This window comes from Pollachius pollachius (assembly GCF_949987615.1).
Source record: "Pollachius pollachius genome assembly, chromosome: 6".
Lineage (NCBI taxonomy): Eukaryota > Metazoa > Chordata > Actinopteri > Gadiformes > Gadidae > Pollachius > Pollachius pollachius.
The window spans coordinates 5138173-5157430 of record NC_136939.1 but is presented as its reverse complement, the minus strand read 5'-3'; the positions used below and the strand labels follow the sequence as shown (position 1 = coordinate 5157430).

The following is a 19258-nucleotide window of genomic DNA, read 5'->3' as shown; positions in this document are numbered from 1 at the left end:
AGCATACCGACTCATTGGGAAATCGGTGCCTATGAAAGGAGCGCCGTCGACGACTTCACTCATGAGCTCATAAGAGGGTCCCTGCTACAGCGCTGTAATAAAGTCTAAGCTTCAAGAAGGACTTGTTTTGCTTCACATTGTAGAAGCCGTGGTGACATGAAAGTTGGTTGTGGCGGCAATCGTTTGGCTAAGCAAGCTGAGGTTCTGCCATAGTGAGAAATGGAAATAACACTTGATCATCTTCCCTTAGGAGTAACCACACTCAATTTGGCACATTATTTTGACAAAAAGAAGAAACATTACAGTAATATAACGATACACAAACCCAATATACATTAAACTCAATTTAATATGTCCACAAAGTAATAGTGCTTTACATACACAAGAGAGAAAATTGGCACTTCGTTAGTTCAGTATTTTTGTTGAACTACTTGTCGGGCTAATTGTTGAATGGTTCTTGGTGTGCAGTGAGTAGCAATAATAACAGAAGAAAAATAAAAGATGCACAATTCCTCTTCAAAGAACAATTTCCACTACTCCCCAGTCTCACAGGGCCGACAGGAAGAGGCAATGGAAACATTGTGAAATAAAAGGTCCAGATTATACTGTGTATATATTTGGTAAGAATTCTCCTTGTACACTCCATACACATTGAGCATGATGTCGCAGAATACAGACCATAAATCGACCTGAAGTGTTTGAAATGGGTTTCTATATACATACATCCACACTGTATCTCCAGACAGTTTATTAATGTATACATGTACATTAGTCGGACATTAGTATGTCCATGCACACTGCATGTAAGAGATCAACGTCAGCATGTGAGCTTCTCTTCAAGGTGAAAAGTATATGGAGGCAGACCGCACATAAACACACAAACGTAGCCTGCAGAGTCTCTAGTGCCAATCGGGTAGGAGTTTGGCAGTGTTTGTGAATTGGAAGACGCCCACGTCACCCAAGGCGTGAATACAATCCCAAAAGAAAATCGGAAAAGTGAGTCCCTTATGGATATAATTGAACCATCCAGACATATCCCAACTAGATTGCTGGATCCGCCTCCTGTGTGCCTCACCATGGACCCAAGCTGAGATACATGCAAGAGAACCATCCACTCATAGACATGACAGAGTTAGGACTTGTGATGGGATAGGTCTCCACCGATTCCACCACTAGTCATATCTCAGTCCAGCCAACCAGGAGGCTGTACTCGACAGACGGCAACGGCATAACCCTGTGTGTGCTGTGGATACATGCCCCCCTTTTCAAATGGCTTCCTCATCCAATCTTCTGATAGGTAATAGCCTTTCCGCAAGAATGCTGGAGGCCCTAAAAAGAGGGGGGCACACTCACCCATCTACCACCTTAGTGGCACTCCATCACTATCTTTTCACTTAGTAAAAGCTTTTATCCAAACCACATGTCCTTGATAAGAAGGTTAGAGATCCAGGTATCTTGTTCAAGGATTCCCACAGGTTAATTGGCCGGCATTGGATTTGGAGCCCACAACCTTTCAGCTGAGAGTCAAAGCCCCCACCTGTGTCCTCAAGACATGTACCCTTTCCAGATAAATAAAATCAATTTCTTCATGTACAACATCTCATAACATCTAATATCTCAGAAGGTTTATGTGCTGGCATTGGCAGTGTAATAAGCTATATAGTAGTAAACAGTTGCAGGAAGAACTATGCCTTCTGTGGCGTAGACAATAAATGAACCGCATTAGGAATCAATCAAAATCTTCTGTGTGAAACATATAGGGCTCAAAAGATAATAAATAATAAAGGATACAAAGGTATAAATATCTCTTGAACACGTGAGATGGATAAACTTCAATAATGTGGAAAATAACCGTAGCCTTGTAAACATTTTAGTAATAGCCCTCATTACTGGGGGAGAAAGAATAACAAAAAAGAGTAATTCATTTGGCATTAGGCTGAACCCTTTACCCTGGTAGTTTTAGGCCTTCAGTCCGAGTCATAATGGACGATTCCTCTTGTCCACTAGCCTCTCAGCTATCCTTCACTGTTGAACCATTTCTGTGGTTAGCATTGCCATTATACCCGGCTTGTGGTGTAGCATCTTCTAGCTAATTTAGCCATTTAGAAAGATATTATTGAAACCAATGTCTTGGCAGATGCACATCTTGATCGGCGACAACAAACATACAATAGTGGGTCACACACCAGCCAAGAAGCCCGGAGTAGCACACAGATAGGACATGTTTGCGTCTTTAAAGATTAAACATGGCACTGTTAGGCCCTCAAAGATTTGAGCCTCCTCCGAAGTTATAGCTGAATATGAGTGGCAGTGGGAGCATCCTCGTTCAAAACAATAGTAAACTCTTTTTTAGTGTTCAGTGTGTGACCCCCAAAACTAAAATTTTCTATATTCGTAATACTGTTGATCCTGTCGTGAAATGTTAGAGGCATGAACAGAATAACTCTGAGTGGTTGATACAAAGAGATGTGAGTATAGTAAGATAGGCTATGTGGTGGTGTGTAAGACGTAAGTGTACATTTGGCATCCATCATCTTGTTTTTTTCTTCATCATCCCTTTACTATGGCACAGACCTGAAGGAAGCATCTTTAGGTGTATAATTAGCCCACATCATGAATATACAATGCATTTATACAATATATGTATACATCCGCTTGAGTATCTGGCCATACCAACTCTCAACACTATCATTGTCTATTACAAATAAGGCCCATTTCATTGATTCTGTTCTTCTTATCCGCTCTCTGCATTTTCGGTTATTTTGGAAGTTTAAGTAAACAGCTTTGAGTGTGGTTCGAGAGGTCCGACCATGATTCTGGCAGCCAATTCAGTCTCAGCCCTCTCCGCTAGGCAGTGGAACAGTCGCTGTGCAGCCGAAATGCTTTCCTTAACCTACAGCTGGTGATGGATAGAGATGGCCAACACTTGCGGTCAACTTTGACTGTGGAAGAATCAGGACATTGGCCCATGGCTTGACAATTATACAAAACAAGACCAACCCCCTACATGGGATAAAGGGGCACTGTGTTTGTTTTTGGGCTAAATGTAACTTGTTGTCCTGACCCATCGTAGAGAAAAAACAATCTAAAATAGCAGTGTTAGCTGTGAGCTCTGTGAGCCTAACTACTACTAATACTAGACGAACAACACAAGAGATATCTTGGTGCTCCTTGAGAACATCACCAACCAGTAGAGTCCCATTGCGTCCACTGCTGACTTCATACGGTCAACAGACACAGCTCTGTGGCAAACACTAACTCGGACAAAAGACACCTAAACACAATTCAAATGATAAACTAGTCCAATCGCTACGCTGCCAGCACGCTGCCAGGATAACGAGAGTTCAGCAATTGGCAAGACCGAGACAGCTGCGATTTTAAGCAACACAACTTGCAGTGTGTGGTTAACGGGATCGCTGGAGATTGACATAAACACGATAACTCTCTGTGGTTAATGGTAGCCCGGCTATCCTTGCTACAACAGCCAAAATAAGTGTGAGAGGCAATATTGTGGCTTGTAGCCAGGTCATCTCCGCTCACCTCGCTGTATTTCATGCTGTGGCCGCCACTAGCAAAACGTTTGGCATTAGCTGCCTGCCAAGGACATTAGATGGCCAGTAGGGTCGCTTCTGGTCGGAACGCTGCCACACAAATATTAATTATCCCGGAGAGAGAAAAAACGCTTTCCGCTTGGACAATCCTGACAAACCAACGTCAGGAAGGGCAAAGCAGGAACGAAGTAGAGTACCGAGGAAGAAAGAACAAAGTGACGAACCAGAAGCCCCTCCCCCGACAGATGGTAGCAACCACGTTTTGAGTCTGTAGCTCCGGACGATCTAGGCACGAGCACGGCACCCCGTGGACCCGGCGGCGCTGGCCTCACTTCCCCTTGATGATCTCCTCGTACCTCGGCGGCGGGTCGCTGTACGACGGCGCCGAGATCTCGTCCCCGCTGCTCTCCACCAGGTGCCCCGTGACCTCCTCGTAGGAGGGGGGCGGCGTGGCGCCCGAGAGCCGCGACGCCGCCGACAGCGAGGGGTTCTGAACGTACAGCGAGCGGTGGTTCTGCCGGGGGGGCTCCGGTTGGGGACACGCCTGGACGCACCCCCCTCTCTCGGGGCCGGTCACCACCACGGTGGGCCGCGAGCTGGCCTGGTCCTGGTGCGGGGCGTCGGCGTGCGGGGCCGTGTCGCGGTGCACCAGGATTCGAGGGAGGCTGCGCGTGGCGCGGTTGTTGGCCAGGTAGCGGTTGTGGGTGTAGGCGGGCCGCCGCCGCGTGGCCTTCTGGAGCTGGCACCTCCAGAGGAGGAAGAGGGCGATGATGATGAGGAGGGCAACGCCCAGCAAGGGGACCACCATGTAGACGGTGTCGGCCCGCTCCGCGGTGCTCTCGCTGTTGCTGCTTACTGTGTACACGCTGCGCGTCTTCCAGAACTCCATCTGGGGAAGGGGGGAGGTGGACACGGCGCGTCTGTTTACATTTCACCTGCTGTGACTTTGTTCTTCCGTGATGATGGATTTTTTCTGAGGAGGAGACGAGGAAGAGGCTTACCGTTCTCTCCTTGTTCTCAAACACTTCATTGGCCTCCTCGAAGCTACAGCTCTCCTCTCCGCACTCCCTCTCGATGTCCCCCTGCCAGAACTCCTCCAAGAAGCCATTGGCTCGCGGGAAACGCTTGAGGATCGAGTGAGCGTCCTTGTCCTCCAGAAAGGCTGGGGAACACAGGATCAAGATCAGAACATTGAACCGCTCGTTGACGTTCTATTTTACGTCACGCATCGGATTTGAAGGCAGGTTTTTCTTTTGGGCTTTCCTCTGTGTTTTTCCTAGTGGCGGATCATTTTTGCTCTGAATTGGTTCTGCTGTGTATTCTTTTGGCCAACCTTGGTTGGGAAAGGCTTCATTTTAGAACATTTTGTCTCTAGATACGACATTAAATCAGTTGTACATGGCCTTGTTCCTAGTTAAAAAATAACTTGATTAAGATCCATCAAATATTTTGCCTCAGGTATGTATGAGAAGAACTATGATGGTGTGTCACTTCAGATGTTTCCTACACGTAAGTTAGCAGACTGCACCGTTCAAAGTTTGCCAGTTAGCAAAACCTTTTTGCCCGCCATGGGGCAAAAAACAAAAACAAAAACAGACCAAAGATCTGTTTAGAAGTAATGTTTACGTTTGCCTTACCGTCAGCCATGCTCCCGCCCTTCTTCCTGTTACAGATCCTCCGCGACGCCCTGGAGGGATGGAACACAGCACAGACACTGCTTGAAAGCGTGCACTAGATTTCAATCACCAACCCTGTCCCACTTCCATTCACCGAACATACTCAAGCGATTCGAGTCTGTTCGCTCAAGTCTCCTCAGGACTGTTTTGTCACAGTGTTTTTTTTGCCGAAATATGCAGAGAATCATCATTAAATAAAGGGCATTGAGAACAAAGAATAACAAGGATGAGGAAGGAGGAAAAATAAGGATCATGCTTCTTTTTTCAGGCTGGTGTAGGAAGTTATTTATCCGTATCTATTCTGTTTGGCTGTCTGTATTGTGTCTTGACTCTGTCTGTCTGCATTCTGTTAAAGGGACTCACTGTCTGAGCGGCACAGCCGCAGACAGAAGGCAGAAACAGACTGATAGACACAGGCCTAAAGACCCGTGGTCCTCTTATTGGTGTGGATGTGGTCTTTCTGTTTGCCTGCCTGTCTCTCTCTCTGTTTGGGATCTCTTTGTCTTGCCTGTGAGCTCATCTTGCTGTATCACCTAAGCTAAGACACAGAGATCGACTCTCTGACAGTGTTGCTCTTTTAAAATATCCCCTGTTTGGCTATTACGAGCAGCCCTCATTCAGCACTTCAACAGCAAATACATTCCAGCTATAAATATAGACAGAGCAGGGTGGAAAGGAGTGGGGGTCGTAAGGGTTTCCATAGCAACAGAGATTGAAAAGAGACATGGAGTCACGCGAGAGTTGAACGGAGCGCACTTGAGAATCCTGACCAACTTCAATTAGTGCGCTTCGGAAATCGACACAGTAATACTATAATACTATAATACACGGTAATACTATGTACGACATTGTATATATGGGTTTCAAGCATGATAGAAGACTTGAAATCTTCACCTACCTACACACACACACACACACACACACACACACACACACACAGACAGACTCTCTCACACACACACACACACACACACACACACACACACACACACCCGATCGCACGCACAAAGCACTCGCGCTCTCTCTTTCTCAGCATCTCTCCAGCACACTTTGGTAATTTGACGTCTTGGTGAATAAAAATGAATAGGAACGACTTTGATATTTAAAGACATATTTTTGGGCTTTCATATGGACAGAAACACAACGCGACATCAACAACTGCATGACGAAATCTATTCGGAAATCAATAGTTTGGGCAATATGAAACAGTATTCAGTAGATCCGCTGCGTAGAAAGTAAGGCGAGTTTGTCAAAAACAAAATGCCCCAATGCCATTAAAGTATTAATGCCTTCTCCTGTGACATATAGAAAGCATCAATATTCATGTTGAGTTGACATTCTTCTGGGGGGAAAAAGGACTGCTGAGCGTGTGCCATTTTTTTTAATAAAATAACAATGCAGGACTACATTTAGAAACCCCCATACATTCTTAATCCCATAGAACGACCCTTATTGCACAGTCTCTCATATTGCTACCTTGCAACTTAGTTTGGTAAATACATAAAATCCCTACCTTGAACGCTACCGCTACAGAAAAGCCTTTATCCTTTCCATCTCTGACTCCGACAGGGGAGCACCCATATGAGTCAGTCGGAGTCAGTGACAGAGGCAGATCTCAGCCAATGGCAGAGGAGATTTCCTCTCACCCAGCAAATCACAGCCGTCCCATTATTTTACAGTTCTGTAGGCAAACGCCCCGATACAAACCGAGGCAGCTGGGGATTGTAGTTGGGTTCACTGGCGCCGCGTTGCTTACATTAGAAAGCCTAATAGTTCTTTACATAAGAGTTACAGACTTAGACCCGAGGGCTTTATTCCTTTCATTGTGGTGTGCTGGTGTCTTGTACTGTGTTCTGTAGGTAGTCTGAAATAAATTAACGCTGTCCAACTGTCCAGCCACACCTTAGTCTAAAGAACTACAAATCCCAGGATTTCTTAAAGCTCTTTTTTTCTTCCAGTCTGGAAGACACAGCGGTATCCCTTATCCCCCTCGTCTAACATCTCGTTCCTTTCAATACATAGTGAGTTAAAAATAACCGTTTATTATGCTTATATTGTTATACTATTATTATACCCGATGGTGGAGAGAAATAAGTGCTGTTTAATCACTGACTGGTGCTCTGATATAAGAAGATGTATCAATTCTTAAGTTTCCCATATGATCTAAAAAAAACAAAAGTAACACTATAGCATGTTGGTCTATTGTTCTATGGGTGTGAGATCAGAGGTTCACAGTGACGGTTCTCTTCTTACTCGTCTGACAAAACAGCCTGGCTATCCTTTGACCTTTTACCCCTGAGGAGATCAGTCACCTATCTCCGGGGAGAGTCTCATATTTCTCCTGCTCTCTGTCTCTCGGTATACATGCGCTCCAGTTTTTCCTTTGAATTCTTTACATTCTTCATCCTGAATAAATTGCTACCTTCCACCGATTGTTTCCAACCCTGTTCACCTCCTCCTTGTAGCTGTTCCCTCACTCCTATCACCCTCTTTTTTTAATTGACACAAATGTTTTTTCATCCACTAATTCTGCCTCCTCCTGTCCTAGCGGCCTGCTGAGACTGTAACCAGAGCGACGGCACACGGCAGCCATTCAGAAGCCATAGATAAACACCAAAGGCTCCGGAGGAGGTAGTGAGGGGCAGGATATCGTAATCAGACAATCGGCCTTGTGATTAGATAACATGAGGGACTCAGCCGTGCCAAGGGAGATTCCCTTCAAAACCCCAGGAGCAGCGATCTCTCTCTAATCAAGTCTCTCTTATCACACAACGAGAAAAGACAAAGGGAGGCATGTGCATTCAGTTAAAAAGTTCCTTTAATTAAAACATTGAGGAAACTTTGTTCGAACAGTGTTTTGACGTGACAAAAACAAAATCTGTATAAAAGTAGACAAAATAGTGCAATATAAATACATGTTTTTAGGAATAAATTATAAAATGTAAATAGATTTTGTTGTATATATATATATACACAAACATGGCCGAGGATTCGACCGTGCGTCGGCCTGTAAACATATTATACATCCCAATATGGGATATCCTCTGTCCGGCCACTCCGGACATGACACACTTAGGCCTCTAAATGTTATCCGAACCCCAATCTACCACCGATCGATTAATTGTTGAAGGAGAGCAGCGTGTCAAACTCTCACTTTCTGAGTGAAAAGTGCACCACTACACATATCACAATTATTACTTTAACACATTCAGAAGTTTGGTGGACAGTAGATTGTAAAACGCCACGCCCTATGCACTCGGGACCTTCGGATATGAATGGGATGTTCTGGAACTTGTAGGACCACCATGCCATGAGGATCTATGGAGCAGATCGCTGATGGATGCGTGTGTGTGGTTGAGGGGGGGGGGGGCTGTATTCTTAACAAGCTGAGCCCTTTAAACACACTCATGTATTTGGAGTTTCTGTCAAGTGGTAATTTTAACGAGGGAACATGTGTTTAGGTGGCATCGTCGCTGACGCTGGAGGTCTGAAACCTCAAACGAACTTTCACGGCAAACGGATTAAAGGTTCCCGTAACACCAACAAAAACGTTTGATGAAATGTTTGGTGTTGGTGGTGCTGGTGGTGCTTGTGGCGGCAGTAGAAGGAAGCCATCCCAGCGTAAGAGGGGGCCTTCAGTTATAGGAGGTGAAATGAGACTGGGGTTTGAGGCACTCCGCCTCTGAGTCTGCCTCTTCCTCTGAGTCGTCATCCTCCTCCTCATCATCATCATCATCATCGCTATCCGACTCGTCGTAGAAGCTGATCGTGGCCTGGATGGGAAAGTTCCGCAGAAGGACTTCCCCGTCGCTGTACAGATAGTCAAACGACTTGGACTTGGGCCAGAAAAGCCTGCGTAGAGAGAAAGCAAAACCGGGTTAATAACAAGTTCTGAGGTGTGCAATTTCTGACAACATTACAGCAGTGTGCATTGGTGTGTGAGTCATGGGTGAGGGGGTGGTACTGACCTAACAGGGTGCTGGAAGGACTGAGGCTTGCCATCGGAGGACAGACTGCCTGGAACCGTGGGTCGGGAGTACGGCTGAGGAGACAAGAGGCAGGGACTATGAACACCACATAACAGCACGCAACTTCAGGGGGTTTTATGAAACACTTTCGCTTGACCGAGTAAAGTAAAGGTTTTTGGCACGATGACTCATTACAAATGCCTGTCAGCAACACATATTAGTGATATCAGTGTTTAAGAAAGAGGGAGGAAAGGCGTTTGAATAGGGAGATAAGCAGATTCTTCTGTGGCTGCTTGCAAAGAGATCACACCCTGGAGGCGGCCAGATGGCTCGTGAGGTGAAGGCTCACAGACCCAAGCCAGCACGTCGTCAGGAGAGCAACATCATTAAACCATTACGAGGTGTGTTCTCGGCAGGGGGATTTTGGGAGAATGTCCTTTCCCTGACTCCCTCCCTCCAACCCCTCTTTTCAGTCTGGTATCTCTCTACCCTCGGCTATCAGGAAAGCGATCGCAGTTTCCAACTTTCCGGGGAACTCAACCGTTTAAGCCAATCTACGGCTATTAGAAAAAATAATCACCACAACCACTGACCAACGTTAATGTTTGGAATTAAATGGGTGTGATAGGTTGGCAGCTAGGTGATAAACGTTTGGCTGCTGTCAGCTGTTGGTCTACACCCCAGTTAGGTGTCAGGCTGTCGAATATGTCGAGATAGGAGGGAAGGGGGAACCTTAAGGTGATAAGGCCGCTTTTCGCCGACACCTTCTGATCAACTGTTAATGGCTTGCACATGTCCGATGAAGACAAAGTTTCCGAGGAGTAGTACGAAGAAATCAGCCTAAATGAAATTAAAAGAGTGAGTGGCGTAGGTGGAGAAAATTTTTAAACTTACAGTGGAGAGTTTGCTCCGGGGGAACCCGCCCTCCGGGCCTGTGTCCTGGGCCAGCCAAGGTCTCCAAAGTGCTGAGCGACTGGATAAGAAGAAGAAGGGGCTTAGAGTCAACCATGATATTGTCTCCCATTACAAATTGTATTTACAAATAGACACATTTTTTACAATGCAAAATTTGGTTAAATTAAGCCGATAGAAGAATATTTATTTCACAAAACGTACCCATTAAATATAGGATATTCTCGCTGAATTTTCGTTATTCACAAAGAGCCTATAATTACAGTCTATAATGATATAATAGGCCTACCCAATAAATGCTACAGTCCGCTAAATCGATCACAGATGCACCGGTGCCTACCTGTCAGATGCTGCGGGGCGGCAGGCGTCCTTTGTCCGGAGGCGCGAACACGGTGCCACGCTGAAGGGCGACCGGCGGGCAACCAAACACGCGGAACTCATGCTCGCTGCTCGGCGCTGCTTTCGCTTCAGTTCAAGTGTGATTATTTGTCCAAAAGAAACCCTCGGAAAAAGAGACAAGGGATCTCTTGTGTGTGTGTGTGTGTGTCCTCGGGAGTTGTTAGAGAGCGCTGGTCTAACCTTCCTGAGCGTGAGTGGATGGACGGCTGCTCGTCGCTGGTAAGGAGTATTGTAGTGTCTCTGCGACGACCATGCCCGGGGTATTTATACCAGCCCTAGCACCGGAGGGGGCGTTAGGGGTGGGGCATTGCCAAATGACTCTGAACAGGAGGGGGGCTTTTTTAAATGATCGAGGAGTTTGGGGAGCATTTGGTGTGAAGAGATGTCCACTTGTGTAAATAACCCCTCGCAGCGGGAGAGTGAGAAATGCGGAGCCGTGGGGTTGTTTTGGAAAACACAGAGGAGAAAAGTTAGACACCATATGTGAGAGAGACTGCGGGGGAGCAGTCCGGGGACCCCGCGGTGTGTTGTAACCCAATTAGCGCGGAGAACCGGCTCTGATCTCATTTGATTCTGATGTGTTGAAGGACTCACGTCATGTAGCCTACTGCAAGAGTAGGAACCCTATATTTTACAAAGCATCAGCATCAAGAGCCAAGCAAACTATATTAGAAAATTTCAAAACATAGGCCTATTGTGTTTCACTCTGGCCACTAGTCTAGAAATAAGCCTAGGCCTGTATGCTGAACATCAAATAAAGAAAGATTCAAGACACAAATGACGTAAAGGCGAAATAAAAAGCAACATAATAATGAGACGCAACTAAACAAATAGGCTACATAACGATCAGAAGCAAAGCCGAGCACCATGGCCATGATTAAACACCCTATTGTAAACCAAAGTATCCTTTATTCCCATATATAAACAAATAAAAAACAATGTTTCATTTATTCTCAATATTCTCAATTCCTCCAGTCACCACGGAGCCACTGCTGTACTCCATCATCGAGTCTCCGTCACACCAAGCCTCCGGTCCCGGAGCACGCGTCCTCCTCTGTCTACTCGTTAGGACAGGTGTGAGAATCCTCACCGACCGCCTCGGCTCTAATGAGAGCGTTAATGAGCGGCTGAGGAAGGGCCCGAGGGCCCCTGAGTTTAAACCAACAAGCCTCGCAGGGGCGAAGACCAGCAAACTGGCGCAAAAGGCGCAAATGGCGACGATAAGGCGTTTTTTCAGTCAGCGCACAAACGCTGTCTGCCTTATCAACTCGATAACGATCAGGGTTTAATCTGATTTGACACGCTCACTGCTCACAGCTTTGTGTGACTGACACTATGGGAAGGATGGTTCATAATTAAACGCTGTTTTTTTAGAGGACATATCGTTGTCACGAACGAATGATGGATAGGCCTGTTCACAATGTCTGCTCTCTGCAGAGTGCAGACCGTGTGAATGTCCCTTCGATAAAATATATATAAAATAAATATAATAGATAGGTGTATCATGAACGCAAATCTTCAACTAAGACTTCAACTAATTCCGTCTTTTAACCTGCAGAAAGACGGAATTAGTTGAAGTCGTTGCAATCTTTCTTTATTGCCTTTTGGGTATATTCCGCTTTTGAAAACTTCAGTTTTTATTCTATAGGTTCTTATATTTTTTTTTCGACAATCTTCACACCATTTTACACCTTAAATATCTTCCATTTTCTATTTCTTGCTTCTTTTCTTTATTTTTGTCGTAGTACTTCTTATTTATTTAATGTTTTATTCTTCTCTCGCTGTCTTTTGTTATATTCTGGGCACCAGGACGTCCTGGACTGACTGGTTTACCAAATTGTACAGCAGGTCGTTATGGCTGTCCAGACAAAAGTTGACCGGTCACCCAAATGTCTCCTGCCCTCTGCAACACGACCCTGTCACAACAAGGCTGGTGTTTACGCAACCTCATCTGTTTATTTGTGTGTGTGTGTGTGTGTGTGTGTGTGTGTGTGTGTGTGTGTGTGTGTGTGTGTGTGTGTGTGTGTGTGTGTGTGTGTGTGTGTGTGTGTGTGTGCGTTCGCGCGGGGTAGGGAGTACCCTCGTTGTTTTTACGATTGCTGATAGAGACGTCAGAGCGACCCCCCCCCCCCCCCCCACCACCCAACACACACACCCACACACACACGCACGCACGCACGCACACACACACACACACACACACACACACACACACACACACACACACACACACACACACACACACACACACACACAGCCCGCAACTGTCTCTCCAGAAGCCACTCTCCCCCCCGGGGTGAGGAATGCCGATCAACGCTGACCAACTGGTCTTGTGTTGTTGTGTACATATTATCTTTTCGTTGTGGCCCGTATTTTAGTTAATCCCTCAGATTAAATTAATAGAAAACAATTGACGTGGCAAACGGCGCTCTAAAGCCGAATAAGCCGCATTACATTTAGTTTGTGATATCGATGTATTTTACAATGACATGAACAACAATCCTGTTTTTCCACGTTGGTTAAAGAGAGATTACACACTTTGTCGAGAAATAGCCTATGTAGTTCGCTTTAGGGTTGTTTACACCCAAGACCAAAAATTCACCTAACCAAAAGGCTAGGTCTATAGGCTAGTCGTAATCCAAAAAATAAAAACAACGTGAAAAAATGGCACTTATTTTTTTTATGCTGCGTGTGTGTGTGTGTGTGTGTGTGTGTGTGTGTGATCTCCATTGATCATTAATAACACACAGTCAGACACACACATAGGCCTACGATAAAACCAATAAATGTAATAATTGAATGACTAAATAATAAGTAAATTGTTTAATTACACAAATTGGCAATGCCGATGGATTAATCAGCATTGCCGATTTGGACGGCAGCATTGTGGGAGATTTCTGAAATTAGATTCTGAAATGTTCAATTTCTGATGCATAACCTTATAGAGCACTGCTCTGTCTAACACCAACACATTCCCAAGCTGATATCACAAGACTCACTGTATAATATCAGCCAACCGTTTAAAGGCGATCTTGTGATAAGATTAGTGATTTTACAACAACACATGCCTGCAACCTGACTCAGAGCCTCACCTGGGTATTATTGTTTTTGGCATGGGCTCTGCTGGTGGCGGTTGACTTTTCCGGGTCCTGTACTTCCTCATGTGGGTTCCCACCGGTCTCTCATGTTCCCGCGCTCCATACAGCGCTACACCCCTAGACCAGTGGTTCTCAAACCACTCAACGAGTGTACCCCCTCTAGGTTGCACGTGCAACTGTTGGCTAATTTCTCCCCCCAAAAAAGAAGCACAAGGCCAGGGGAGGGTCAGAGAATGGAGAGGTGAATCCCATTCAAAAAGTATTCTTTCTACCCCCATTTGAGAACCACTGCCCTAGAGTGGTTCAGGGTCTCCGGCCCCTCCCTGACCAGTCTCAACCACGGACCCTCACGTGTGTGTGAGGACGATCTGAACACAAGCTTGACCTGACGGCGGGCTGTAGCTTTCATAAGGCATCATTTGGTCCCGACGGCGGACAGCCAGCACAGTATCAGCAGCACCGAACGTGTGCCTGAATGGTTTCCACACAAAGCGGGCGGCCTGCTGGATTCAACTCATCTGGCCCACGCCACTCTGGCCCCGGGCGAGCGGCGACGGTGGGAGGAGTCTGAAGGGGAGTTATGTGAGCGGGCTCGCTTGTGTTTATTTAGTTGCCGAAAGAGAGATCGGGGGGGAATGAGAAATTTGAGTTTGCTAAGAAGATGGAATGCAGAAAATACGGAACAGCTTGGGCCGTGGTTGTATTCTCAGCGCTCACCATATTTGCTTTGTGGTTTCTATTTCACTTCTGCGAGCCAGTGGTGCACTCTCTCCGGTGTCCTAATATCGAAAAGCCGGAACGTCTGATCAACGCGAGGCGGTGTATATATTAGAGACATTAGACTTTAACCAATCAATGCCCTGCAGACTTTCTTATCCCTTCCCATACCACAGGGTTGCCGTACGTGTTACTACAGAGTCCCGCCAGAGCCAATCAGTCACGGCACTGGGTTGGAATTGTTCAGGGCAACAATGTGGATCAAGGCCCCTACAGACGGAGCCGGTTGATAAATGTACCAGGATGTGTGAAGTCACACACATCCCACACACACTCACACACACACTCGCGCACACACCCCCGGGCTAACACCTCGATGACCCTGCTCCAGGGTGTCGGCGCATGCTGCACCCGGGGTCGGTCCGGAAGGGGCTATCTGACCTTTGACCTGTGTGTGTGTGTGTGTGTGTGTGTGTGTGTGGTGACCTCTTCTCATCGATGCCCCTCACACCTCAGGGGGAGGTGTCATCTTCGACAGCACCCACACTAACACCTCCTCACTTCACCTCTAGGAGGCTGTGTTCGTGTGTGTGTGTTCGTGTGTGTGTGTGTGTGTGTGTGTGTGTGGGTGTGGGGGGAGAGAGTTACTCATACCGAAATACTCCCTCAATAACAACGGCAGTGAGCAGCGGTTTTAGGGCCCTTTATTAACATCTCAATAACATGAGGGGTGACCCCCAGTTGAGTATGTTTTTGTGACCTGAGCCCCTCAGTAACTCCTAGAGGGGGAGAGCTACGCTCGGCTAACTTGCTAGCAACAGAACGGGGCGGGGGGCTGTGATATTTGGTTGCCAGGCAACCAGGGAAAACATTGCGCATGCGAGCGGCGCCGCTGTCATCAGGGAAACACGACGGATGTCCGCCACCATCTCACCAATCAGCAGCAGCAGGATCACCTGGTGCGCCACTTAAAGCCTCGTCGGATAGTGAGGCGGGGCGGACCAAGGCCGGGACCAGGTCCATGCTGGGAAAGCTGGCACCATCTCCTCTGCTGATGGTTTGGGATTGTTTGGGGTGGTTTGGGATGGTTTGGGATGGTTTGGGATGGTTCGGGAAGGTTTGGGATGGTTCGGGGTGGTTCGGGATGGTTTGGGATGGTTTGGGATGGTTTGGGATGGTTTAGGAGGGTTTGGGATGGTTTGGGATGGTTTGGGATGGTTCGGGATGGTTTGGGATGGTTTAGGAGGGGTTGGATGGTTTGGGATGGTTTGGGATGGTTCGGGATGGTTTGGGATGGTTTGGGATGGTTTGGGATGGATTAGGAGGGTTTGGGATGGTTTGGGACGGTTTAGGATGGTTTGGGTCATGGTGGAGCAAGAGGAAGTGAAGGTCGTCTGGAAAAACGAAAGGATGTCTCATGACTCTTCCTGCGGGAAAGGAAAGTAATAATTAACAATTATTCGCCAAAGGCAAAGTGAATAGTGGTGAATAGCCCCCGAGACCGAAGGTCGAGTGTTCTTGTGTTTACTACTTAGAGTGTTCACGTGTATGCTACACGTGAACACTCCAAAATAAACAAGATAAAACTTTTTGCCTGGATTTATTTGTTCTTATTAGCAGTTTATTTGTTTTTATTAGTGTGACGAGAAAACCATCACGGGGGACATTTTGCGATTGAAAACAATATCCAAAGTTTGAGATCTCAATCATGGGATATTGCCCAACATCCCGAGTTAGCGAACCATTCAAATTGCGCCATCGTGTAGCATATACTAATGTACAATATGAGAGGGGTCTCCAGCGGTGTGACGTGTTTTCAAGTGGAACAGGTAATCAGAGCAGAACCTTGGGGGGCCGATGGGGCCGTGCCAGAGTGACAACACACTGCAATCTGCAGGAGGTCCCCTGTGGGGGGGGGGGGGGGACATCATGTTATTATTAGACCACTTGTGGACAACTTGTCACCACTTCACTGCCAAATAATATGGTAGTGGAGGAGAATTTATCTTAATCGGATCTGGTTGTCAAATTACTTTATAATAGATTGGAGGCAAAGTTGTTGGATAGCTTAATAGGTGACACACACACACACACACACACACACACACACACACACACACACACACACAGGAGGTTTGTTCAGTGGGCCTTGGTAGCTTGCTAACTCTCCGACAATTGACAATGGAAGACATGTGTTTAAGAAGCTAGCAACTTGGTTTATTTTTGACTTCATTCAACCTTTATTTAACCAGGCAAGTCATGAAGAACGAATTATTTACAACAATGGCGGCCTGGCAAAAGATAAAGGAAAGGGTGTGGGGGCTAGGAAACGACTTGAGGTCAGCATCTCAGCTTCTTCGTCTCGCTGGATCTGTTTGCCTGGAGCACAGCTACAATAGCTGCTTACAAACCCATTGCGCGATACCATTAGAATATATTGGGTGTTAAGGAAGGTTTAAGCGCTGCGGTGTCTTTGTTTCACCGGACGGGGGAACTCACTTAGCGGTTTCAAATCTCCTCACAGAGAAAACACATTTTTCCCAAACAACCATCAAGTTCAACACAGCCCGCCAAACAAAATACACACACGCACACATACACACACGCCCTCACACACACACAAACAGACACACACACACACACAGGCTCGCACGCACGCATGCCCACACACACATGCACACATACACACACAGACACACACACACACCCACACACACACCTACTCACATGCTCTCACACACACAGACACACACACACACACACACATGCACACACACATACAGTCAAACATACACACACACACACACACACACACACACACACACACACACACACACACACACACACACACACACACACACACACACACACATACGGATTCAATCAGCACCGAGGAGAAAGTATAAATAGACATTTAAAGAGTTGGGAAGCTATTGGGTTGAGCTTGTTTGCGATTCTCTCCCGTGACCCGAGCTCACACGGAACTCTCTGTCACTCCCAACAATAGCGGCTTTTATTCCAGGCCCCAATCTGAGGTCTTTTAATGTTATTAGGCCCTTAAGGGGCCTTAGGTTGTCAGAGTTTCACCTTGAAATCAGATAAGGCTAATGACAGGAATGCTGCTCCATTGAAGGCTGTCTGGACAGAATTAAATGGGAAGAAAAACAGCTGTTATGTGGATGAAATGTGTTTAACCTGAAAAACACATAATTAAGTGAGAGAGAGAGAGAGAGAGAGAGAGAGAGAGAGAGAGAGAGAGAGAGAGAGAGAGAGACAAGCATCAACAAACAAAAACGTTTACCCAATTTTACCCCTATATATAATAGGTATATTAGATGCTGGTTGAGGTGGATTAACACATCGCAAAAACGACTTCCCCATGGGATAATTCCCTGACCTGGCGTGCTTACCGTTTTAATAGATCAGCACGAACTAGAATCTGGCTTTCGTCCGGATCAAGTCTAAAAAGCATTAGGGTTCTGCTGCCAGACGTGTGTTTGCACTCGCCAGGTCCCTGTGGTGGTCTATGCGGACTGTTTCACACAAACTACGCACACCTTCTTAATGACAGGGTAAACCAGTGCTTGTCTATACTGTACAGTCAATCTGTCGTCATTCACTATGTGCGTAAATTGCGTTGTTGTAACACACACACTTGCAATGTGTGTGTATTTGTGTGCGTATAGCGCCATTGCCTATCCATGTGTGTGTGTGTGTGTGTGTGTATGTGGGTGTGTGTATGTATGGTTGTGTGACGATGTACATTAATGAGTGTATGCATGCGTTCACTTGTGCGTGTGTTGGACAGGTTATGGACCTGCAGGTGCTGTTGTGGGAATACAAAGTGTGAGCGCGCACAAGAGCCTCCTGGCACGATGACAGGCTGCTAGGAGGCAGAGCCCTGAAGTGTGCCTACGAACGCGTGGGGGGCGAAGTGTGTGTCAGCTTGTGAGGTGTGCGTGTGTGTGTGTGTGTGTGTGTGTGTGAGAGAGAGAGAGAGAGTGTGAGAGTGTGGCGTCTGTGTGAGAGTGTGAGGTGTGCTTTGTATGTGTGTCTGCGTGAGAGAGATGTATGTGTGTGTGTGTGTGTGTGTATGTGTGTGTGTGTGTGTGTGTGTGTGTGTGTGTGTGCGTGCGTGTGCCCGAGAGAAATCTACCTTGTGTGTGTACTAGGTGTGTGTGTATGTGTGAAGGTGAAGTGTGTATGTGGACACCTCGGTACCTCCCCACATGAGACAGGGAGCGTGGGATTCTTCAAACTGAGGAGACTTCAGTCAACACAGAGCAGTCGTCCTCCGCCACAAATACATACTCAAGACTCCGAAATTCAGTCTGGTATTAATGAAATACATGTGTGCCTGTATAGAAACCATACACCTTTATACTTACCCAATAAATGCAAGCACAATACAATAATGTATATGCTTAAATAAAAACATAAATATATATTATATATATTATATTTATTCATTTATGTACAGACAGAGCATATTTGTCGTATGTTTTAACTCATGCTGGGTTGGCGCTCAGCTGTAGGAGTGACTCCAGGAACCAGACTCTGTGTTATTTTTGTTGTTTTGTTGTTTTCGGCCTGGTTAGAACAGACCACATCACTCGTCACATCCGGGCTTGTCCCAATTTGAGTTGTAAATTGTTGTTGTTGCTGCTGTTTTTGTTGGTTTCATGTTTTTTTTGTTGTTGGTATAAACCATGTGGGTCTGAAGATGATTTCCTTTCATTATTTTTGATGATATTATGTAACACTAGGTTAGAAAGGGGCCTGGTGCTGTAGGTTTCAAAGGGGCCTGGTTCTGTAGGTTAGAAAGGGGCCTGGTTCTGTAGGTTTCAAAGGGGCCTGGTTCTGTAGGTTTCAAAGGGACCTGGTTCTGTAGGTTAGAAAGGGGCCTGGTGCTGTAGGTTTCAAAGGGACCTGGTGCT

General features: G+C 46.3%; 2 protein-coding genes across 2 annotated transcripts; both read right to left on the bottom strand.

Moving 5' to 3' along the window:
* Positions 1-363: 363 nt before the first annotated feature.
* On the bottom strand, positions 364-6786 carry prrg3 (proline rich and Gla domain 3). The gene is made up of 4 exons (XM_079737687.1): positions 6741-6786; positions 5189-5238; positions 4553-4713; positions 364-4440 (listed from the first exon to the last, which is right to left on the bottom strand). Exons 2-4 carry the CDS (start codon positions 5196-5198, stop codon positions 3880-3882), a joined length of 732 nt encoding a protein of 243 aa, XP_079593813.1. The 5' UTR covers positions 5199-5238; positions 6741-6786; the 3' UTR covers positions 364-3879.
* Positions 6787-8027: 1241 nt separating this feature from the next.
* Positions 8028-11683, bottom strand: ripply1 (ripply transcriptional repressor 1). The gene is made up of 4 exons (XM_079737688.1): positions 10448-11683; positions 10090-10168; positions 9196-9269; positions 8028-9079 (listed from the first exon to the last, which is right to left on the bottom strand). Exons 1-4 carry the CDS (start codon positions 10546-10548, stop codon positions 8863-8865), a joined length of 471 nt encoding a protein of 156 aa, XP_079593814.1. The 5' UTR covers positions 10549-11683; the 3' UTR covers positions 8028-8862.
* Positions 11684-19258: the final 7575 nt, after the last annotated feature.